Source organism: Somniosus microcephalus, chromosome 4 (genome assembly GCF_052327205.1).
Source record: "Somniosus microcephalus isolate GS21.2 chromosome 4, FLI_Smic_1.0, whole genome shotgun sequence".
NCBI lineage: Eukaryota > Metazoa > Chordata > Chondrichthyes > Squaliformes > Somniosidae > Somniosus > Somniosus microcephalus.
In genome coordinates, this window is record NC_140990.1 from 241,434,070 (window position 1) to 241,459,414 (window position 25,345).

General features: G+C 46.2%; 2 protein-coding genes across 3 annotated transcripts in view; one reads left to right on the top strand and one right to left on the bottom strand.

Annotated features, from left to right (window-relative positions):
* The window catches only part of ccdc141 (coiled-coil domain containing 141), a 285,891-nt gene that overhangs the window by 215,479 nt on the left and 45,067 nt on the right, over nucleotides 1-25,345 (top strand). For both annotated transcript variants that reach the window (XM_085986005.1, XM_085986004.1), the window contains one exon: nucleotides 10,595-10,783. In XM_085986005.1, the coding sequence (XP_085842131.1) occupies nucleotides 10,595-10,783 (189 nt within the window). The remainder of the gene's footprint in view (nucleotides 1-10,594; nucleotides 10,784-25,345) is intronic.
* Nucleotides 19,426-25,345, bottom strand: part of LOC147120301 (uncharacterized) — a 17,192-nt gene continuing 11,272 nt past the window's right edge. The window contains exon 2 of the mRNA XM_085986007.1: nucleotides 19,426-21,711. Coding sequence (XP_085842133.1) covers nucleotides 19,863-20,837 — 975 coding nt within the window. The 5' untranslated portion in view covers nucleotides 20,838-21,711 and the 3' untranslated portion in view covers nucleotides 19,426-19,862. The remainder of the gene's footprint in view (nucleotides 21,712-25,345) is intronic.

Here is a 25,345-nt window from a genome sequence, read left to right on the forward strand (position 1 = left end):
ACCAATCGCCTAGCTGCTGTCCTGTGACGTCACTCCTTGATTTTTTTTTGGTCTCTCTGTTCCGGTCCCTGGTTAGGTCCACTCCGCCTCCGCTGCTCACAGTGAGGGCTTTAGAGTCTTTCTGGAAGGATGAACTAAGATGGGTTGAATAATCTTTCTCTTCCGTAAATAGCTTGTGATCTATCATAGAGATTATCCCAGATATGTAGTAAACCAGGCAGAAATATTAGCAGACATAAGGATGTATTTATTATTCATTTTCAGGTTTGTAATAAAATTGTTGTCTCTAATTTCTCCCTTCATTTTGAATATTGTAGTAAAATTGATCTGATGTTGCCACGTGCATTTTAATATAAGTTGGAAGCAATATAGAATCAAAGAATCATAGAATGGTTACAGCACAGAAGGAAGCTGTAAAGTCTGTGGGTTGTATAGCGAAGTAACACACAGACTACAACAGTAACTTAAACAGGACTTTACTATTCGAAGGTCAGGGCGAATCTGCCCAATAAATCCTGACACAGCACTTATATACTGGTGTGGTCACCGTCGGTATTACAGTATACAGCAGCCAAGATAAAGTAGTGCCACACCTAAAATAGTTCTCTTAAAGGTGAACGGTTACATACAATAGTTCTCTTAAAGGTAGAACAGTTACATACACTACAATCCTCCTTTTTTAGCTTACAACATACTTATTCCCCATTAACCATATCATTAGAACATATATACAAATTATGTAAAACAGTTCACAGATTCAGTCTCTCTGGAGGTCTCCTGACTCTGTCCGGATAACACCTCGGTGGTGTAGTAGTTTTCGGCGGGGTAGTAGGTTCTTCCGGCAAGGCCGATTCAGCTTGAAGGACAGTGTCAGGATCATCTGATTCCAGTATTACCAGATCGGAGGTAGGTGCTCTGGGTATCTCTGTTTCTACATTAGCCGTGTAAGGTTGTGGAGTAGGTTGGCTCTTTGTGGATGACCCTATGATCTGGTCAACATGGCGCCTTATTATGCTGTCACCAATGTCCACTGTATACAGCAGCGGCCCTAGCCTTTTTACAATAGTTCCAGGCTGCCATTTCTCGGTACGGTAGTCCCGGGCCAAAACTTGTTGACCTGTCTGAAAAGATCTAGTTGGCCTTTCATTCATGCCCTGGAATTGCCGGTTCTCCACGTCCCTTCTGACGTTTGGCTTAATCAAATCCAGCCGGCATCTTAGTCTTCTATTGCAAAACATCATGGCGGGAGTTTGATTTGTGACCGCATGTGTTGCATTCCTGTACGCCAACAAGAAGTTATCTACCTTATGTTGTAAGTTGATGTTCTCATTACCCATGGCCTTTATGGCCTTCTTGAAGGTCTGGACAAACCTTTCAGCTAAGCCATTGGTGGCGGGATGGTATGGGGCTGATGTGTAGTGCTTGACCCCATTGCTTTTTAAGAACTTCCTGAATTCTTCGGACACAAATTGTGGTCCATTATCAGAACAGACCTGTTCCGGCAGCCCATTCCTGGCAAACATGGTCCTTAATACTGTGATGGTTTTTTCCGTGGTGGTGGAGGACATCTTTATTACCTCCGGCCACTTGGAGTGTGCATCCACCGCTATTAGAAACATTGAGTCCATAAATGGACCAGCAAAGTCGATGTGTACCCTTTGCCAAGGAGATGAGGGCCACTCCCATGGATGCAGAGGAGCTTGTGGTGGCGCGTTTTGGACCTTCTGGCATCCTAGACAACTCTTGGTTATTTCCTCGATGTCTCCATCAATACCTGGCCACCACACAAACGCTCTTGCTAGGTTCTTCATTTTCACTCCACCCAGATGCCCCTCGTGAAGTTCGTTTAGCACCTTATGCTGAAGTTTGGGTGGAATCACCACTCTCGATCCACACATCAAGGTTCCTCGGCACACTGACAGCTGTTCTTTCCGTTGCGAAAATGCTGGCAGTGTTGGTTCACCATGTGCTGGCCATCCCTCCACTGTTAGATCGTAGACCCGTGAGAGAGTTGGGTCATTTCTTGTTTCATTCGCGATCATCGAATTGGTTACTGGTAGACATTCTACTATGGATGAGTGGAACATCTCTACCGGGTCCATTGTAGTCACCTCTTCTACTACCGGCAACGGTAGGCGCGATAACCCATCAGCATTTCCATGCTGTTTGGAGCTTTTGTATTCAATGTCATATTGGTGTGCCCCAAGTAACACGGACCACCTCTGTAACCTTTGCGCTGTCATAGTGGAAACGGCCTTGTTAGGGTTGAATATGGACACCAACGGCTGGTGGTCTGTCAGTAATGTGAACTTCTTGCCCTGCAGGTAATGATTGAATTTCTTTACTCCCCACACAAGGCTGAGGGCCTCCCTGTCTATCTGAGTGTAATTTCGCTCCGCGGAGGTCAATGATCGGGACGCAAATGCGACTGGCCTTTCCGAGCCATTTGGTAACTTGTGTGAAAGTACTGCTCCAATTCCATAAGGGGAAGCATCACAAGCTAGACGAAGAGGTAACGTTGGGTTGAAATGAGCCAACACTTCCTCAGAGGTAATCAACGCCTTGCTTCTGCGAAAGGCCTTTTTACAGTCCTCGCTCCACTTCCATGGCACTTCTTTCCGTAACAGAGCATTCAGCGGATGTAGCACCGTGGATAAATTTGGCAGAAACTTGTGATAATAATTAATCAACCCCAGAAACGATCTCAACTGTGAAACGTTTTCCGGAGCGGGGGCCTTCACGACAGCTTCTATCTTGTCAGGCGACTTGTGCAGCCCCTCTTGGTCAATGACATGACCGCAGTACGAGATCCGTTTCTGGAAGAACTCACATTTCTGGCGATTAACTCGAAGGCCATATTCCTTCAACCTGGTGAGCACCAGTTTCAAATTTGTGAGGTGTTCCTCCTCGTCTTCTCCCGTAATCAGGATATCGTCCAAGTAACACTGCGTGCTTGGAACACCTTGTAAGACCTGCTCCATTGCCCTCTGCCAAATTGCTGGAGCCGAAGCTACTCCAAAAACCAGTCTATTATAACGATACAAGCCTCTGTGCGTGTTGATTGTGAGATACTGGCGCGACTCTTCCTCGACTTCCATTTGTAAGTATGCCTGTGCCAGGTCTATCTTGGTGAAGTGTTGCCCGCCAGACAATGAAGCAAAGATATCCTCAATCCGCGGAAGCGGGTATTGTACCGTGTGAAGCACCGGATTAACTGTGATCTTGAAATCTCCGCAGATGTGGACCTTCCCCAGTCCCCCTGGCTTGTTACTTGATGAAGACTTCATGACGGGAACAATGGGCGTGGCCCACTCACTCCAGTCCACCTTAGACAGTACCCCTGAACGTTCAAACTCTTCCAGTTCTGCCTCCACAGCAGGTCGTATCGCGTAAGGTACCGATCTGGCTTTGAAAAATTTTGGGCTTGCATGTTCTGCAATCTTGATTTTTGCTTTAATTCCTCTCAGTGTTCCCAGTCCTTGCTGGAATACCTCTTTAGCTTCGTCCAATATTCTGGACAACCGTTCAGGTTTGACCTCTTCCTTCCCGGAATCTACCGTCATTGTGTTTAGTGAATGCCAGTCTATCTTTATTTTCCTGATCCACTCCCGTCCCAGAAGTGGTGGACCTCCCTCGGGCAGCACATACAAGTCCATCCTTTGGTGATCTTTGTCTTTGTATCTCACCTTGACTTTTATCTTTCCGATGGGGTATATTTTGTGCCCCGTGTATGTCTGCAATACTATCTCCGTATCCCGTAGGGGAATATGTTTGAATAACTTTTTGTAATCATGCTTATTCATGACCGTCAACGCCGATCCGGTGTCCACTTCCATCTTCACTTGGACTTTTGCAATCTGTAGTGTGATCCAGATAGTTTGTCGGTCAGCTTCTTTACTCACATTATGAATCCTCAGACTACCCAGTGCCTTGCTGTTGGAGTCTGAGTCCGAATTCTGTTCATCTGTACTCTTCCCAGTCACCTCATGTACCTTTCTGTACTTCTTCTGCGGTGACTTATTATTGTTGTTCTTCTTTCCTGACCGGCATACCTTAGCTATGTGGCCAAGCTTGCCACATTTCCTACAGTCCTGGTTTTTAACCCAGCATTGGTTCTGGTCGTGTGTTGTCTTCCCACAACGAGAACATTTAGTTGTACCCGAAGTCATTTGATCCACACTGAGTACCGCTGTCTTTCGCTGCATTTCCGCCATGCCTCTCGCTGCAGCTTCGTGCGATGCTGCAATAAGGACAGCCTTATCAAGTGTAAGATCGTTCTCTTCGAGTAGTCGTTTTTGCGTTCCTTCCTTCGACAATCCACACATGAACTTGTCTCGCAATGCCTCTGTCAGATTTCCTCTAAACTGGCAGTATTTCGCTGGTCTACGCAGCTCGACCAAGTACTCCGCGTTGCTTTCCTCTTTTTGTTGCGTTCTCCCGTAAAATTTAGATCGTTCCGCTAACATCAGCGGTGCGGGGTTAAAATGATCCTTCAGGACAGCAACAATATTATCGAAAGACTGATCCGTCGGTTTAGCTGGTGATAGAAGATGTTTCAATAACCCGTATGTCCTCGCACCCATTGAGTTTAATAAGGTTAGAGCTTTTTCATAATTTGCTATCTTATTAGCCGTACAATATATCTCGATGCGTTCTACATACGTGGGCCAGTCTTCCACCTCGGCATTGAAACCGTTGCTGTTACTATGCTTAGGCATCTTCACACTCTTCCTGAGAAACAACAACAATATTCTTTAACTTTTTTTTTTCCAGATGGCGGTTTCCCGCGCTTATCTTCTTTCCCCGCCCACTTTAAAAATGGCGGTTCCCGCTTCTGTCTTCTTCCCCGCCTACTGGCGGCTTCCCGCGTTTCTTCCCCTGGCAGGAGGGGTAAGCTTCCCTCGGGCGACGGCCGCTGGCTTTCGGGTTTGCAGCCTGCGCGTCGGCTTCAGCGCGTTCCCTTCTCTCGGCAGGGCAGCCGGTGCTGGGTACAACCCGTTGGCGGCGAACAGTTTCAGCCGCTGGGCTGGATCTCGCTCAGCCTTCCTCGCTCGGGCTCTGTCTCTCCCGCTCGCTCGGGCTCCCAATCGCGCCTCCAGCCCTCTCGCAGTCCGGCACTTCCCTCCCCGGCTGCGGCTATGTTCTCCGCAGTTTATTTATTTTATATCGTCCCGCGCCTTACGATCCGGTCGCAGCGCTTCGTGGCCTCAATCACTGTCTGGCCTTTTTCACCCCAATCGCGCCTCCCAGCTTCTCGCAGTCCGGTGCTTTCCTCCCCGGCTGTGGCTGAGTTCTCCGTGGCTTATTTATGTTTATATCTTCCCGCGCCTTACGGTCCCGGTCGCAGCGCCTCGTGGTCGCGGTATTTGTCCGGCCTTTTTCGCCGTCGCGGTCTAGTCGTCTCACGACGCTCCCCAGCCCGCTTGTACCGCGGCTTCTGCTCCACGCTGCCCCAGTCTCAGCGCCTCTGGGCCCGACTTCTGTCCGGCTCCTTTCCCCCTCGACCGTGGTCGAGTGCACCGCCCTTATCCTCCGTTTATTTGTTTCTATTTTCCCTTTACTCACAGTCACCGTGGCCGACTTGCTTCTCGTGTTGATCGGCTCACTCACCACCGTGGCAGAAGGGACAATCCATGCCTGTTGCTGATGGAAGACTTCGTGTTTGAAATCTTCCTCCTTTCTTGGCCTGCAGACTCGAGTTTTCTCTCAGCAAAACGACGAGGGCGGGTGCCTCTTCTCGACGCTCGTTTACTTCTTCAGAAGTATTGTTGCCGCAGGGTAAGATCGAACTCGTCGCCACTGTAAAGTCTGTGGGTTGTATAGCGAAGTAACACACAGACTACAAGAGTAACTTAAACAGGACTTTACTATTCGAAGGTCAGGGCGAATCTGCCCAATAAATCCTGCCACAGCACTTATATACTGGTGTGGTCACTGTCGGTATTACAGTATACAGCAGCCAAGATAAAGTAGTGCCACACCTAAAATAGTTCTCTTAAAGGTGAACGGTTACATACAATAGTTCTCTTAAAGGTAGAACAGTTACATACACTACAGAAGCCATTCGGCCCGTCGAGCCCATGCCGGCCCTCTGCAAGAGCACTTCAGCTACTCCCAGTCCCCCGCCCTTTCCCCGTAGCCCTGTAAAAAAATTTCCTTCAGGTATTTATCCAATTCCCTTTTGAAAGCCACGATTGAATCTACCTCTACCACCCTCTCAGGCAGTGCATTCCAGATCATAACCACTCGCTGTATAAAAATGTTTATTCTCATGTCGCCTTTGGTTCATCTGTCAATCACCTTAAATCTGCGTCCTCTGGTTCTCGTACCTTCTGCCAATGGGAACAATTTCTCTCTATCTAGACCCCTCATGATGTGGAACACCTCTATCAATTCTCCGCTTAACCTTCTCTGCTCTAAGGAGAACAACCCCAGCTTCTCCAGTCTATCCACGTAACTGAAGTCCCTCATCCCTGGGACCATTATAGTAAATCTTTTCTGCACCTTTTCTAATGCTTTCACATTCTTCCTAAAGTGCGGTACCCAGAATTGGACCCAATACTCCAGTTGAGGCTGAATCAATGTTTTATGAAGATTCAGCATAACTTCCTTGCTTTTGTATTCTATGGGCTCGAATTTCCAAGCCCGGTGGAGGCGGGTTTGGAGGTGGGAGTGGTGGGAAAATTGCAGAATCGGGGGGCAGGAAGCCATCCCGCCTCCGTGCCAATGTCCCAGGAGGCGTGTATCCGACCTGTGCTGGGAGCCGTCTCCCCGAGGCGGGAAGGGGATTAGTGCCAATTAACTGCCTGTTAACAGGTAGTTAACAGGCAATTTTTTGCCTAATCCCTATTTTTAGGCCTGAAGTGTGGGCTTCCCGACGGCTCCGAACCACACCAAGTTAGCGAGGTGGACCGTTGGTCTGAAGGGGTTGGAGGGGTCGAGATGTCCGTTGTGCAGGTGAGTGATGGGTGCATGTGTGCAGAGGTAAGTGTGTGAGGTAAGTGTAAAGTGTTTTAATAAGTTTTACTTACCTTTACTTTCTCCTGCAGGCTTCCTTCCTTCAGTTCTCGGGAGTCCCTCAGTTCACCGGCACAGAAAGCAGAATGGCCGCTGAACTGTCAAAAGCTGCAGCATTCTGCTTTCTGGTCTGGAGAGATCTCTAACTGAGTCTGAGTAGAAGGACTCAAGTTGGAAGACAGATTGTCAGTGTTTGACAGCTTCACAGAGCTGTCAAACGCTGATTTTTCATCTGTCAAAAGCTCTTGACAGATGAAATGTCAATCGCTGACGTCACCAGTAACCAGTGTCCCTTAATTGGCCTGCTGAGCCCACTGGGTGGGCTTAACAAGGTCAATCAAGGGAAAATAGCGTGGGTTGGCCACAAGTCGATGGAGGCAGGACTACAACCCAAAAAGTGGGAGTCCCGCCTCCATTATGTCCCCATTGACAAAATCCAGCCCTATTATGCCTCTATTTATAAAGCCCAGGCTCCTGTATGCTTTTTTAACCATTTTCTCAACTTGCCCTGCCACCGTCAATGATTTGTGCACATATACCCCCAGGTCTCTTTGTTCATGCACCCCTTTTAGAATTGTACCCTTTAGTTTATACTGCCTCTCCTCATTCTTCCTACCAAAATGTATCACTTCACACTGCCCTACATTAAGTTTAATCTGCCATGTGTCTGCCCATTTTATCACTCTGTCTATGCCCTCCTGAAGTCTGTTACTATCCTCCCAAGAAATGGCAGACCAATTAAATGCATATTTTGGTTCTGTCTTCACAAAGGAGGACACAAATAACCCCCCAGAGATGTTGGTGAACATAGGGTCTGATGAGAGGGAGGAACTGAAAGAAATCAGTATTTGTAGGGAAATGGTGTTAGGGAAATTGACGGGATTGAAGGCCGATAAATCCCCAGGGCCTGATAATCTACATCCTAGGGTACTTAAGGAGGTGGCCCTAGAAATAGTAGATGCATTGCTGATCATCTTCTAAAATTCGCTGGAATCTGGAACTGTACCCATGGATTGGAGGGTAGCTAATGTTACCCCACTATTCAAAAAGGGTGGTAGAGAGAAAGCGGGGAATTACAGACCGGTAAGCCTGACATCGGTAGTGGGGAAAATGCTAGAGTCCATTATAAAGGATGGAATAGCTGAGCACTTGGAAAACAGTGACAGGATCGGACAAAGTCAACATGGATTTACAAAAGGTAAATCGTGCTTGACTAATCTACTGGAATTTTTTGAGGATGTAACTGGGAAAATAGATAAGGGAGAACCAGTAGATGTGGTGTATTTGGACTTTCAAAAGGTTTTTGATAATGTCCCGCATAAGAGATTAGCGTGTAAAGTTAAGGCGCATGGGATTGGGGGCAAGGTATTGACTTGGATAGAGAACTGGTTGGCGGACAGAAAGCAGAGAGTAGGAATTAACGGGTCTTTTTCCGAGTGGCAGGCAGTGACTAGTGGGGTACCGCAGGGATCGGTCCTTGGACCCCAGCTATTCACAATATACATTAATGATCTAGATAAGGGAACTAGATGTAATATCTCCAAGTTTGCAGACGCCACAAAGCTGGGTGGGCGTGTGTGCTGCGAGGAGGATACCGAGAAACTCCAGGATGATTTGGACAGGTTGGGTGATTGGGCAGAAGTGTGGCAGATGCAATATAACGTGGATAAATGTGAGGTTATCCACTTTGGTGTCAAAAACAGAAAGGCAGACTATTATCTGAATGGCAATAGATTGGGAGAAGGGGAAGTGCAACGAGACCTGGGTGTCCTTGTGCACCAGTCACTGAAGGTAAGCATGCAGGTGCAGCAGGCGGTGAAGAAGGCAAATGGTATGTTGGCCTTCATAGCGAAAGGGTTTGAGTACAGGAGCAAGGATGTCCTGCTGCAGTTGTACAGGGCCTTGGTGAGACCACACCTTGAGTACTGTGTGCAGTTTTGGTCGCCTTATCTGAGGAAGGATGTTCTTGCCATGGAAGGAGTTCAGCGAAGATTCACAAGGCTGATCCCTGGGATGGCAGGAATGATTGGGCTTATACTCGCTGGAGTTTAGAAGAATGAGAGGGGATCTCATCGAAACTTATAAAATTCTGACAGGTGTGGACAAACTAGATGCAGGTAGAATGTTCCCGATGGTCGGAGAGTCCAGAACCAGGGGTCATAGTCTAAGGATAAGGGGTAAGCCATTTAGGACAGAGATGAGGAAGAATTTCTTCACCCAGAGAGTGGTGAACCTGTGGAATTCTCTACCACAGAAGGCGGTTGAGGCCAAGTCTTTAAATATATTCACGAAGGAGTTAGATATATTTCTTAGAGCTAAAGGTATCAAGGGATATGGGGAGAAGGCAGGTACGGGGTACTGAGTTTGGATGATCAGCCATGGTCTCATCGAATGGCGGAGCAGGCTCGAGGGGCCGAATGGCCTACTCCTGCTCCTATCTTCTATGTTTCTATGTACATTTCTGAGATTTGTATCATCTGCAAATTTTGAAATTGTGCACTGTACACCCAAGTCTAAGTCGTTAATATATATCAAGTAAAGCAGTGGTCCTAGTACCGATCCCTGGGGAACAACATTGTATACCTTCCTCCAGTTCAAAAAACAACTGTTCACCACTGCTCTCTGTTTCCTGTCACTTAGCCAATTTCGTATCCACATTGCCACTGTCCCTTTTATTCCATGGGCTTCAACTTTGCTGGCACGCCTATTATGTGGCACTTTGTCAAATGTCTTTTGGAAGTCCGTGTATACCACGCCAACTGCATTGCCCTCATCAACCCTCTCTGTTACCTCATCAAAAAAACTGAATCAAGTTCGTTAAACACGATTTGCCTTTAACAAATCCGTGCTGGCTTTCCTTAATTAATCCACACTTGTCCAAGTGACTGTTAATGTTGTCCCAGATTATAGTTTCTAAAAGCTTCCCCACCACCAAGATTAAACTGACTGGACTGTAGTTGCTGGGTTTATCCTTACACCCTTTTTTGAACAAGGGTGTAACATTTGTAATTCTCCAGTCCTCTGGCACCACCCCCATATCTAGTACCTCCTTTATCAATTTTTAGCTCATCCAGTATCTCAACTACCTCCTCTTTCACTATAACTTTGCAGCATCTTCTTCCTTGGTAAAAACAGTGCAAACTACTCATTTAGTACCTCAGCCATGGCCTCTGCCTCCATGCGTAGATCTCCTTTTTGGTCCGTAATCGACCCCACCCCTCCTCTTACTACCTGTTTACTATTTATATGCCTATAGAAGACTTTTGGATTCCCTTTTATGTTAGCTGTCAATCTATTCTCAAACTCTCTCTTTGCCACTCTTATTTTCTTTTCCACTTCCCCTCTGCACTTTCTATATTCAGCCTCGTTCTCACTTGTATTCTCAACCTGACATTTGTCATACTGTATGTACATGTGTGTATATATACAATGGTTTTTAATAGGATTAAAATATTTACCATGAAATTATCTTCAATGGTTAGTCGTGGACTAGAATGTGATGACTTACTTTTACTGCATATTACCATGAATTATTAATTCCACAATGTTGATTTGGTTGTTTTCTTTTTATTACTAGCAGTTGAATGCGGAGGTGGAATACAGAATAAAAATAGCTGAGCTTTTGACCCTGAAAGGTGTTTCCCTCAAGGAAAGAAATGAAAAAATCATGGAGTTCCTTAATCTTCATCAGCAAGTAAAGAATAAAATAAAAGATTATGAAATGGTTCTTCTTATGGCAGTTAAATTTCATAAGACTACTCAAGAGGTAAGCACTTAAATGTAAATATTTTAAGGTGGCTTTGATAATGTATACATAGTTTTTAGTTCTCTATTTTATCCCATCTCTAATTTTGAATGCAATTATAATTTTATAAATTAATTATCCTATTTCTATGGCTTTCACATAACATCTTTGCCCCATTTTCTAATCTGGCTTCTACATATTACTGTTTGATCTCTTTTCTTATAGATTAGCACACTGGTGCTGACTTTTTAGTGAAATACTGATAACATTCCATAGAATAAAGCGACCTATGGACCAAAGTTTTTCCGCTTGATAAGTGTATCAAAAAAGTAGATGCTTGTAAAAAGGAGTGAAATCATGGGACTTCTGCTGTGTGGGAAAAAGTGCTAATAGACACTTCATCCATATTTAGTGCTTCTCTAATGATTCCTACTGCTCCAGAAAAGGAGTAATGAAACATAGAAAAGATTTGAAAATAGTTAAGTTCTTGTAAAGACCTTGTTAAAAGCTAATTATGGGAAACAAAAATAAAATTACACGGCTGGGAAGGCTCTTCCAAAGGTGTATATTTAACTGCAAATCAGACCTGGCATTAATCAAGTTAACAAATGAAATAGTTCCAAGTAACAACCCAATATGTACATAAATGTATATTAAAGAGGACATTTTGGCCCCAGAGCATAGGTGTAGTGGCCATTACTAGGTTTCTCCTAGCAAAGGAGGAGAAGAAGGCATCCCAGGAGCATAGAGGGTTTAAGGAGGATCATAGCTCACAAAATAAGCTACTCCAGGCAGCAAGCCTATCAAAACAGGTGCAGCTGCCTGCCAAAGATGGAAGAGCATTGCCTGAGGAGTGTTGAGCAGAGCACATGAGCTGTGACTGTGGTGGGCTGTCTAGTCCAAGAAGACATGCAAAGAGAGTCAACCTCCTGCACTGCATAGCCAATAGCCCTCGACGTTTATGCCACAGGGACCTCCCAGTCACCCACAGGAAACATCACAGGAGTCAGACAGTTTTGTTTGTATTGCTCCAGTAAGCGGTCACTGAAGCCCTGTTTCCCCTAACACCTCCCTACATACAATTCAGTAATGACCTGCAGCAGCAAAAACAGCAAATTTATTTTGAAATTGCTGACAGCCCCATCATTTGTCACTGACTGTACACAAAGATATTTATGCTTTTACTAACATAAGGACATAAGAAATAAGAGCAGGAGTAGGCCATATGGCCCCGCGAGCCTGCTCCGCCATTTAATAAGATCATGGCTGATCATCGACCTCAACTCCACTTTCCCGCCCGACCTCCATATCCCTTGATTCCCCTAGAGTCCAAAAATCTATCTATCTCAGCCTTGGATATACTCAAAGACTCAGCATTCGCGGCCCTCGGGGGCAGAGAATTCCAAAGATTCACAACCCTCTGAGTGAAGAAATTCCTCCTCATCTCAGTCTTAAATGGCCGACCCCTTATCCTGAGACCTCCAGAATATCATGTATATGAGTACATGCTTCTCTGAGGTCACACGTTACTTCTACTCTGAGGCAATCCACAGTTCTTTGAAGGAGAACAAGGGATCAATGCCAATAGAAATGTGGGGTATGCAGTGTAACCATGACTAATAACATTTCAACACAACTGCCATGGCTCAACAGTGAACAGCTACATCAAGGCACTTGAGTGAGGCAAGACCCTTACTGAGCAGACATTTAGGGCTGGATTTTGCCAGGCCTGAGGAGGCGGCTTTGGAGGCGTGTGAGGTGTTTAAATTGCAAAAAATGGCGGGCGGCTCCGATCCCGCCTCCAGCCCAATAGGCGGGGTAGGCCCTTAAAGCCCTTAACAAGCCTCTATAATGCCATTTTGAGAAGCCTTTCTAACTTTAACACATTTCCCCCATGCTGCACGTCTCCTTTGGAATACGCCAGTTAATCCTGGCGGCATCACAAGTGGATGGCTTACTAACAGCTGCAGCTCCACCATTAAAAAGGAATTTTCAACAATGATCATTTGCAGGTGGCAGAACTTTGTTTTCTCAGGTCTGGGAGAACTTTTAGCAGGCCTACTCATTGTGGAAGTTTTGAGGCTGAGATCCATCTCCAGTGTGACCTCCTGGGAAACCCCTCTCCCCACCTTGATTGAGCGCATCCTCAACTGAGTTATATACCAGAAGCAAGGGAACCATTTATTTACTTTCCTCCTGGACATCAGATTTGGATGAAGACCAGCCGCGGCAGCAGCAGCACCCGGAACAACAGCAGCACCAACAGCAGGAGCAACAACAGGAGCGCCAAGCTGCTGCTCACCCACCTGAAGCTGCACAGGCCAGAAGGTGCCAGTGCATGGAAGCACGTCGCTGCAGGAGATACCCCCAAAACAAGGTTTACAGACAGAGGATGAGCTACCGCAACATGACTGAGCAGCAGTGCCAAAGGAGGCTCAAACTTTCGCGAGAAGTAGTGGGTGACATCTGCGCAATGCTGCAGCAAGACCTGGAGCCCAGAGGAGCGGGTGGACACCCCTTACCAGTGGCCATCAAAGTCAGCACCGCACTCAACATTTTTGCTTCAGGCTCATTCCAGGGATCAACAGCAGACATCAGCGGCATCTCCCAGGCGGCCGCACACACTTGCATCATGCAAGTAACCGATGTCCTCTTTGCCATCGCACACAATTACATCAACTTCTCCAAGGATCAAGCAACTGTAACCGCGCGTGCGGTCGGATTTGTTAATCTGGCAGGCTTTCCAAAGGTGCAGTGCGTCATTGACTGCACACATGTGGCCCTTAAGGCACCCCATCAGAATCCAGGTATTTTTGTCAACCGCAAGTGCTTCCATTCCCTCAATGTGCAGCTGGTGTGTGACCACAAGAAGGAAATTTTGCTTGTTTGCGCCAAGTACCCTGGCAGTTGCCATGACTCCTTCATCCTGCGCCAGTCTAGTGTGCCTCTACTCTTCAGTCCGCCAGACCAACTTTTCAGATGGCTACTTGGAAATAAGGGCTATCCCCTGAAGATGTGGCTAATTACACCGTTGAGGAGGCCATCCAACGAAGCTGAGGAGTGCTACAACTCCAGCCACATTTCCACTAGATCCATAATCGAGCAAACCATCGGCTTGCTGAAGATGCGATTCAGATGCCTTGATAGATCAGGTGGAGCCCTGCAATACTCAGCAGCCAGGATCTCCAGAATCGTCGTGGTCTACTGTGCACTTCACAACATGGCACAGCATTGTGGCTTGCAGCTGCCTGAGGTACAAGTGGCTCATCGCATAGCCTCCTCAGATGAGGATGAGGATGATGATGATGAGGAGAAGGAGAGCGACAACCAAAAGCTTGCAGAGGCGCATCAACCAGCGGCAGCAGCACGCGAGCACATTGCTGGCTGGGATGCAGGGGTCGCATTCATCTTGGCCAGATTTGCTTAGCCTGCCCAATCAAACACTTTTGCCTCGCACCTTCTTACCAAAGCATCGACAATGGCCAAGAACCTGCGGATTCCTATCATGCTGACCACCATACTGACAATTGCAAGTGGCCCTAAGCCCTCAATGTGGAAGTCCCATTTGCGAAATGACACAGCCCACAACTTCAACAGTTTGCCATCAATTTTTTTTATCACATAAAGTCACAGATGGCTTTTCAAAAATAAACACAACAGAACACCCAAGTGACTACCCTTGTGAATACTTTATCTTCCTCTTATGTGTGCTCCTACGTGATGCTTCCCCTGTGGCTTCAGCAGATGTGGAGGCCCCTTGCTCACTTTCTTGTTGCTCCTGCCTCGACACCTTTGGTAGTCCTCTGGGGTTGTGAGCCTGTGAGGGCTCGGCAACAGTCTGCTGCTCTTGCGGCTGTGCAGGGAATGAGATGCCAATCTCAGTGGGTGAGGACTCTGGTGGGGCTCTGACCAAGGGCTTTGCAGTGGCATGGTTGTGTGAGCGCTTGGAGAGGAGCCCCCACTTCCTTGTTCTCTGCCACCAACATCCCTCTCATGGGTCAGCCCCACTTCAGAGCTAGCAAGTGGCATGACAGCACCTTGCTGCTCTTCAGGGGGGCCATGAAGAGCCGTTTCTGCACTGGAAGTCCTACTCCAGAGAACTTCCATGAAGGTCTGGTTTCTCTGCTCAATAGCTGACCATCGCTCCTCAAGAGATGTCAGTCTATTCTGAACAATGACCATGTTTTCAAGACCCTGGCGACTAAGCTCCTCCATGGCCGTGGCCATCCTCTCCTCTATGGTAGCCATCCTCTCCTCTATGGTAGCCAGCCTTACCACGGAGGTAGCCATCCTTTCCACGGATTTTGCCATCCTTTCCGTGGTGATGCGTTCATGCGCCAATGCCTCCACAAAGGCTCTGCTCATGTTAGCAATGGAATCCTCCATTCGCTCCACACTCGCAGCGACCCGGGAGACAAAACCAGACACTCCTGCACCTGTTCCTGGAGTTCCAGCACCGCTCTCCTTCTGGATGGACCTGGAGGCACAGGGTCAACATGCAGCTGAGCCTAGCTGGGAGAGTCCTGCGCCCTCCGCCGAGGACTCTCCACTGCTGTCCTTGTCTCCACCATCTGCCGATGCTCACTTGTGAGCTGTGATACACCAGGTGCCAACACTACTCTATGTCCCGAAGGTCCCACCGAGGTGTGAGTGCCTGCGCTGGTGCTTGGTGCGCTGAATTCTGCTGACGCTGCGCCCTCAGAGGTTGCAGCTTCCTCTGAGGAGTCTGGGGCTCAGGCCATTCCTCCTGGACAGTGGAGAGGGGGTCTGTCAATGGTCTTGTGGGGGAGTAAAGGAAAGAGTTAGAGATGTGAGGTAAAGGTTACATGCACATTGAATTGTGCAAATGATCATAAGTCAATCTGTTAGAGCATTAGATTTGCTTAGCCTGCCCAATCAAACACTTTTGCCTCGCACCTTCTTACCAAAGCATCGACAATGGCCAAGAACCTGGGGATTCCTATCAGTCACTCATGCAATGTCAATGAGAGAGAGATGGAAAACCATTGTCACCAGCTTGCTCTGATGCGCCCATCTGTCCGTGATAGGGAGTGTGAGGGCTGCATAGTCGAATAGTTAAGTGAATGTGAACATAGAGAGAGAGGGAATGGTTAAGGGTCCAGGAATGTAAGGGTCAAGTGGGATGTGGAGGAGGAGGTAGACAAAGCAGAGTGCTGGTGATGAGAGGTGATGGGGATCAGATTGAGGGTCATGGGAATGGAATACTCACTTTTCCTGTGCCACTTGCAGCCACACAGCTTTGGTCTGTTGGGGAGGCTTTATCCTCCCCGAAGAAGGAAACAGCACTTCCTTATTCGCTCTTGCGCCCTCCACCAGAGCTTGGAGGCAGTTCTCATCGAAAAGGGGTGCACACTTTGGTCTGCTGCTTGACATGGTTGGAGCACGAATCCCTCAGAAGTATAATGCAAAAGTTGTCAGGCTGAAAATGAACCAAGGCTGCTTGTAGGCCTTAAATGCAGCTGCATAGATGACGTCATCAGAGGCGAGTTTCCGCACCAAAATACTCATTGGGCCAAGGGTTCCCACACGCTGGAAATCAAGTGCCCAATTAGGGGAAAATCGCTCAATTGTCCCGCCTCACATCGGAGGCAGGGTCGTGACCACCTGACCTGCCCCCAATGACAAAATCCAGCCCTTAGGGTACAAAAACAATGTTTCAGATACTTGGATTAGTCAAGGGCAGCTTTATAATGTGGTTCAGAGAAGGTCAGTAAAATTGTATTAGTATTTTGGATGCTCAACAATATCATCATGGACAACAACAACACCATCCATGCCTTTGTTACCTCTAGACTTGACTATTTCAACAATCTCCAGGCCGACCTCTCATCTTCCACCCTTCATAAACTTGAGCTCCTCCAGAACTTGCTGCCTGTATCCTAACTTGACCCATCACCCCTGTGCTCGCTGACCTACATTGGCTCCTGGTTCAGCAACGCCTCAATTTTAAAATTCTCATACTTGTTTTCAAATCCCTCCCTGGCCTCGCCCCTCCCTATCTCTATAACTTCCTCCAGCCCTACAACCCACCGAGATCTCTGCGCTCCTCCAATTCTGGCCTCTTGCGCATCCCTGATTTTAATCGTGCCACCATTGGTGGCTACGTTTTCAACTGCCTAGGCCCTAAGCTCTGGGATTCCCCCCTAAACCTCTTCGCCTCTCTACCTCTCCCTTCACATTTAAGACACTCCTGAAAATCTCTGTCCTAATATCTCCTTATGTGGTACCGTGTCAAATGTTGTTTGATAACACTCCTGTGAAGCACCTTGGGATGTTTTACTACATTAAAGGCACTATATAAATGCAACTTGTTGTTGTCCAATCAGGCACTATTACATTCTAGTGGATATATTTACAATCACAGAACTATTTCCTTTTCCTGTTTATATTTTATTGCAGAAAATTGCACATGTTCTGCCTTCTTTACTTTTGTGCCCCTGAAACTTTCTTTTCTGCAGTACAGTAGAATTACAGACTATAAAATACAGCGAAAGTGAATTGATTTTATTATGTGTTTCAGTGTACTTGCTTTATTTCCTTGATGTATTTTGTAGTTGAGTTTTTTGCCTTGTGAGTCATGGATTTCTATATGTTGCTTCTTGTGATACCCTACTATTCTAGTAGAGAAAGCACCACTAATGCATGGCTGCTGAATATAGAAACATAGAAACATAGAAGATAGGAGCAGGAGTAGGCCATTCGGCCCTTCGAGCCTGCTCCGCCATTCAATGAGATCATGGCTGATCATCCAATTTCAGTACCCTGTCCCTGCCTTCTCCCCATATCCCTTGATCCCTTTAGCCTTAAGAAATATATCCAACTCTTTCTTGAATATATTTAATGAACTGGCCTCCACCGCCCTCTGTGGCAGAGAATTCCACAGGTTCACCACTCTGTGGGTGAAGAAATTCCTCCTCATTTCAGTCGTAAATGGCTTACCCCTTACCCTTAGACTATGACCCCTGGTTCTGGACTCCCCGGCCATCAGAAACATCCTTCCTGCATCTAGTCTGTCCAGGCCTGACAGAATTTTATAGGTTTCGATGAGATCCCCTCTCAATCTTCTAAACTCCAGTGAGTATAAGCCCAATCGACACAATCTCTCCTCATACGTCATTCCTGCCATACCAGGTATCAGCCTGGTGAATCTTCGCTGCACTCCTTCCATGGCAAGAACGTCCTTCCTCAGGTAAGGCAAGCAAAACTGCACACAATACTCAAGGTGCGGTCTCACCAAGGCCCTGTACAACTGTAGCAAGACATCCTTGTTCCTGTACTCAAACCCTCTTGCTACAAAGGCCAACATACCATTTGCCTTCTTAACCGCCTGCTGCACCTGCATGCTTACCTTCAGCGACTGGTGCACAAGAACACCCAGGTCTCTTTGCACTTCCCCTTCTCCCAATCTATTGCCATTCAAATAATAATCTGCCTTCCTGTTTTTGCCACCAAAGTGGATAACTTTACATTTATCCACATTATAGTGCATTTGCCAAGTTTCTGCCCAGTCACCCAACCTGTCCAAATCGTACTGGAGTTTCACGACATCCTCCTCACAGCATACCCTCCCACCCAGCTTTGTGTCATCTGCAAATTTGGAGATATTACAACGAGCTGGGAAGTTGTAGAATGCAGAATTTGTATCTGCAACAAGCCACGGTGGATCTGCATCAGTGCCACAGGTGTCTTTTGCTGGAGTTGCTTTGGGCTTATTACTTTAGCGTGCCTGCTGCCACTTGTGCAGGGTTAAGTGATGCCATGGATCTGCCACTGACATAAGTGCCAATCAGCTGCTACCATGCTACTGCACTCAGGCCACTGCTGAAGGGCACATTCTCATGAGGCCGACTGAGCCTCGAATAGCTTTATGGTGTTGTCTATGGAATGCAATCCAGACAACAATTCCTGCATGGTCTCATTCATGAGAAATGGCACTGAAGATCAAGGTATTGCATTCCTGAGCCCTGCTGAGACCATCTGCTATACTTGTGCAGAAAAATTCAAGTGATTGCTCATCAGCGTCAGTTTCAAATCAGGTTCACTAAGATCTGCATCCTCAGACAACTCTGGAGGAGCACTGAACATGGTGGACCTTAGCCCTATACCAGCTTCCCCTTCTTGAACCACCTCCACAGCATTCCATCAACTCTGGTGCTTTGTGGTTGAACCTGTGATTCTACCTCACCATTACAATCTATATCTCCCACAGCATCTTTATCTGTGCTGCTGCATGGTGCAAATGTGAATGTGAAAGGTTGGTGCTCTGGTGACTGTAGCTGTTCTGCTTCTGCAGGAGAGTGACTGTCACCTATTTGCTTTGTGAATAATTAAATAAGCTCACTTATCCATGTGGGTTGTGCATTGCTATTACATGCTATATTATATGATTGTACATAATGGGCTGGATTTTCATTGGGCCGTGGAGTCGGGATTGGAGGTGTGTGGGGCTTTAAAATCCCGAAATCAGGGGGTCCCGACCCCATCCCGCCTCCATGCCAGTTTCAAAGGAGGCGGGTACCCGCCCCACACTGGGACCCGCCTCCCCGAGGCGGGAAGGGGATTAGTGCCAATTACCTGCCTGTTAACAGGTAGTTATGTTATGTTCATTAATAAATAGACATTCTTATTATGAACACAGCTAGCTTCTAGCTAGTCATTTATTCAGTACACATTCTCTAGGTACAGTATCTGTAGAGATGCTGCATGTGTGCTCCTGTGTGCAAGCTGCCATCTTGACTGCTGCCTTGTGGGTAGCCTAGCCTCATGGGTAATGTAGTCTTAATGTATGTATAGCTGGGTAGTGTAGTTTTATACATACGGCTATATACAGGTCTACTGCTCCACCTAGTGTCCACCACAGAATGACATGTTATTGATCACTACATCCCCCTTTCTTTGGAGGTTTAACAAAATCAATATCACTCAACTTTCAAGAAAACAATAAAGATAATATCAGTAACACTTTTGTTAGTGCTCTATAAACATAAACATTTTCAAAACAGTCAACACATTTTCAAAGCTTTACATTGTACTCAAAGATTAAGTCTATCAGGCTCTTTTACTTCACGTGTGGATCTTCTCAACACGGGTAAGTCTGATGTGTCTTCATGAGATTGTTCTGGCGGTGAATGACAAGATGCAGTTGCGGCATTGTCATCAATCTGCTCTTGTATAGATCGAGGTCTCCTTGCGATCTTTGCTTGGAGAGGGTTTCAGTGTTTCCTTCACTCTTCATGCCATAACTCCCAATGTAGTCAATGCACTCTCGAAAAACTACTGGCAGCTGGATCCCATCATACAGCATAGTCCTCTCAGCAGCCTCAGCTAATGGAACACCAAAGATTGGCCTGAGGGAAGAAGGAGTATCCACCGGAACTGCTTCCTGCTCTGTTGCAGGCTTCTTCTTTTTCTTTTTCTCTTTCCACTGCTTAACAACATCTGCTGCGGTTATATCTTTGGACTTTTTCTCCTTGTGTTTTTCCTCTTTGTGCTTTTCTTCCTTTGGCTTCTCTTTGACCTTGAAGTCTTTTTCTTTCTTCTTGGAGAAACTAGGCTTTTTGAAGACATGGATACCCTTTGGCCTTTTCATCCTTGATGGGCTCTCTGCTTCATCACCTGAGTCATCTGGTCTGCTTATGGCACAGTTTATACGGTAAACTCTTTTGACCAGTTCTAAGTCCTCACAAGCTTTGTCACCCAGTAGTGAATCAAGCCTTTCAGCCACAGCAGAAAACATGAGATGATGCACTTTGTCTTTGACTGTCACTTTAAGTCTGCATACACCTAAGCTATCTATTTTCTGTCCATTATAGTCCTTCAGTAGTACTGACTTTTTCTGTATTTTGGGCTTTTCTTTCATATTTTTTATGTCACTCATACTGATTAAGTTTGCTTTTGCCCCAGTGTCCAGTTTCAATGTAACTAATGCTCCATTTATCTGCAGTGGGATCATCCATTTGTCCTCTTTTACTGCATTAACTTTACGTTCAGCATTGTCTATTTCTGAGGGCTGCACATTTTCTGTATCTTTTTTGATATCGTCACATGACACCATTCCTACAAAAAATGTCTAACTTAAATCAGTGTCCTCAATCACATTAACTTGTTGCCCTTTCGTTGTTTTTACTTTTAAAAAGCATTGTTTGGCAAAGTGATTCTTTCCATTACACTTTGTGCACATTTTTCCAAACGCTGGGCATTGTCTTAACTGGTGTTTGTAACCACAGCGTTTACAATTAAAAATTTCATCCTCCGATTGCTTTTCATTTCTGCTCTGCCCATGTTTCTTCCCCTTGTAGGACACAGCACCGACAGCAGCATTATCACTCATTACATTTGCATCATTATTGATTTCACTGAAAGTCTTCGCGTGATTTCGAGCTAGCTCGCTGGCTTTGCATATTTTCACTGCATTTTCCAAATTTAGTTTGGTTTCTCTCAACAGACGTTCCCTGACTTTTTTTATCATGAATACCAAACACAATCTGGTCACGAATCATGGATGCTTTGAGCTCAGAGAAGTTACACGTCTGTGCTTTCAGTTTCAGATCAGTTATAAAGCTAACAAAAGTCTCATTTTGTTGCTGTGTCTGAGAACGGAAGATGTATCTTTCATACGTCTCATTCTTTTTGGGAGAGCAATGTGCATCAAATTTTTTTAGCACATCTTCTAATTTTTCTCTGTTCTCCGCTGGATTAAATACAAATGTATTAAATACCTCTATCGCCTGTGGGCCTGCAACCGTAAGCAGCAACGCTATCTTCCTTGCGTCTGGCTTCGTACCGAATCCGATGGCTGCAATGTAGAGTTCGAATTGTTGTTTAAAAATCCGCCAATTGTAGTCGACATTTCCCTCGAGATTCAAACGCTCTGGTGGCTTCAAATTCTCCATGTCGCTTTTCACAATTTTCAGCAGATCTTCACCACCCTGGTACCATGTTATGTTCATTAATAAATAGACATTCTTATTATGAACACAGCTAGCTTCTAGCTAGTCATTTATTCAGTACACGTTCTCTAGGTACAGTATCTGTAGAGATGCTGCATGTGTGCTCCCGTGTGCAGGCTGCCATCTTGACTGCTGCCTTGTGGGTAGCCTAGCCTCATGGGTAATGTAGTCTTAATGTATGTATAGCTGGGTAGTGTAGTTTTATACATACGGCTATATACAGGTCTACTGCTCCACCTAGTGTCCACCACAGAATGACATGTTATTGATCACTACAGTTAACAGGCAGTTTTTAGCCTAATCCCTACTTTCATTGTTGAAATGTGGGATTCCCGATGGCTCCAAAGCACGCCAAGTTAGCGAGGCAGGCTGTCGGGATGAAGGGCTTGGAGGGGTCGAGATGTCTGGTGTTCAGGTGAGTGATGGGTGCATGAGTGCAGAGGTAAGTGTGTTTGGTCTGTGTAAAGTGTTTAAAGAAGTTCTACTAACCTTTACTTAACTTTACAGCCTTCCTTCCTTCAGGTCTCGGGAGTCCCTCATCTCACCGGCACAGAAAGCAGAATGGCCGCCAGCTGTCAAAATCTGCAGCCTCTGCTTTCTGTTCTGGAGAGATCTCTAAATCATCCTGAGATGAAGGAATTAACCTGGAGAACAGATTGTCAGTGTTTGACAGCTTCAAAGGTCTTGACAGATGAAATTTCAATCTGTGACGTCACCTGTTGCCGGGTGGCCCTTAATTGACCTGCTGAGCCCGCTGGGCGAGCTCAACAAGGTCAATCAAGTCTAAATTGCGTGCGTTGGCTAGAACTCGATGGAGGCAGGACTACAACCCCAAAAGTTGTAGTCCTGCCTCATACCCACCTCCTCAATGAAAATCCAGCCCAATCAGTGTGTGTGTTCACATTTAAATGCACATTACAAAATATTGGAATAATATGGTGCATATGGTCCATGAGTTCTGTAGCCTCCTCCAACCACCAAAGAATCACGCTTTCCAAATTCTCAAATTTGTACTCCTTTACTTGCTACATTCTTGATAGCATTTTTCTGTGTCAGTGTAGCTGTTATGTGTACATCTTTTAAAAATGCAAATTCCAACTTTTGGTCCTGAAGATTGTTCGCCGCCTGGGCGTTACGCATTCATCATTCTCAACTTATTTGCAGTTTTTCCTTACCCACCAAATATATCATCGGGACACATGTGTAGAGTATAATGAATTACAGTGAGGTAATTAACGGTGATGTACCATAATAAACTTTAAATCTGTGAATAATCTGCTTATAATTTTAATTCTTGACCTAAAAGAATATGGGGGAAAAATTTGGTTGCTTTGTGCCTCCTGTTAGCACCCTAAGAGGGCACTAATGGGGCGCAAAGCAACTAGCACCCGGGTGCGGCGATGTTTGCGCCACTCGCGAAATTGAACAGACATTTTGCGGCGGCGCTAAACACTACCGCCATGATCTCCTGCGCCCGCAGATCATGACGTCACTCAAGCGTGCAACGCCCCGGTAGCGTCCCGGACCGGATATTGAGTGGTGCCCCCTGCCTTTCCGCCTGCCACTAGCAACGACAGGTAGCGGGGAACATTTTGCAGTCGGGAAGGGACTGGGGGAGCGCTATTTAAAGGTCGCCGCTTCCTGCCTTTTTTTGTTGGCGACATTTTTGCACCACGCATTCTGAGAGAGTGATAGAGACTTCTGGAGAGATTCAACACTGTGTGAAGGAGTTTTGGGTACTGAGCAGCACTTTGCAGGTTCATTTTGATTTGACCTTCCTAACATCAATTTAGAAGAGACTATGGGGGCTGCACTCTGAGCTCGTTCCCTGGGCCTCTCCATTGTTCTTTCCAGCAGAATTGATGTACAGGTCTCTCCAGGCTGAGATTCAAGGCTGCAATGAGCAGGGTGTGGATGGAGAGCAAGATCGACCCTCCCCTTTAAGAACTGGCCGGCGGCAGTGTGTCTGTGTTCCATTGCTAACTGACATCACATGAGCTTCGCCAGCGCTCTGAGGTAGCACCTCGCTCCTCGGCATTAGCACCTTAAGAGAGGTGTGTAGTGCCTGATTTAGCGCTCCAATCACCTCCGGGGTGATAGAAGCCAAGTTTGCAGTTGGAGGCGATAATTAGCGCCAGGTGCTAAACTTTGCGTCCAGCCAATAATTGCACCCCAAACAGGGTGATACCGAATTTCTTCCCCTATATATTTTTTAAAGTTCCTTTCCAAAGCTCTACTCTACTTCAGAATTGTACCACAAATTATCTGTTGTGCCTTCTTCACTTACTGGTATGTGTCAGAAAGATAACACATGAATCATTAAGTGGAACAGTCCACTGAGAACAGTAATATAGCATAAATTGGGCAGCAGAACTGAAAGTATTGTGATCACAGAATCACAGAATCACAGAAACCCCACAGTGCAGATAGAGGCCATTTCGGCCCATCGAGCCTGCACCGACACATATCCCACCCGATCCCCGTAACCCCTTCACCAACACATATCCCACCCTATCCCCACGTATTTAATCCCCCTAACACTAAGGGTCAATTTATCATAGCCAATCAACCTAACCCGCACATCTTTGGACTGTGGGAGGAAACCGGAGCACCCGGAGAAAACCCACGCAAACACGGGGAGAATGTGCAAACTCCACACAGACAGTCCCCCGAGGCCGGATTCGAACCCGGGTCCCTGGCGCTGTGAGGCAACAGTGCTAACCACTATGCCACCGTGATGGAGCTTATTTAATTGAATAGGCCATTTGCCAGCAAGAATTTATTTCTTATTCAAGCTAATCTTCACATTTTTCCATTACTTCTGCTGGCCTTGCTATTTTTAAAACAGCATAGTAGTTTTTGATCAAGTCAGTCAATTGTGTTGTTCCTGTGCACTCATTCTACCTTGGGTTATCAGTTTCCTGTGCTGTCACTTGGTCCTTCTGACTGTCAAGCCCTGTTGCTCTTGCTCATTCCGGGTTCATGATCACAAATTCCAATGATTGGCCTCCTCCTGGCGAGAGCCCTGTTTTTAAAGTTCTAACAAGAATTAATCTCAGTCATCGTGCACCAGTAGTATATCTATCTATATATATAAAAAAGGGTGGGTCTGTCTGTCTGTCTGTCTGTCTGTCTGTCTATGCACTCGAAAGTTATAGAGCGTACCTACACGTGCGTTACATCAAAAGAAAGCTTACCATTCCAAAACGGTCGTAAGCGTATTTACATTTCGGCCAGACAAAAATTGCGCCCGCGGTATCCAAAAAACGTTCAAAATTCTGCTCATTAGCATCTCATTATCCGCTCATTAGCAATAGAGTGACGTCGAGGTCGACCAATCGTACGCCGGGTTCCTGGTGCATGCGGGCGGGCCCTCCTACAGTCAAGTGACTGGATGATTGACCAATCCTACGCTTCGGTGACCTGACGGTCGACCAATCGGTGCGTGTGTGGGCGGGCCTTATCGTTCTGAACTGAGGTGAGTGTCAGCCATCTTGATTCCATTCTTTTTCCCGCTTTCTGCGTTTTTCTTTTCAAACCTACATTTCCAGCAAAAAAATTGCTTTTATTAAATTGTTTTTAAAAAAACTTCATTCATTTGTAAATATTTTCT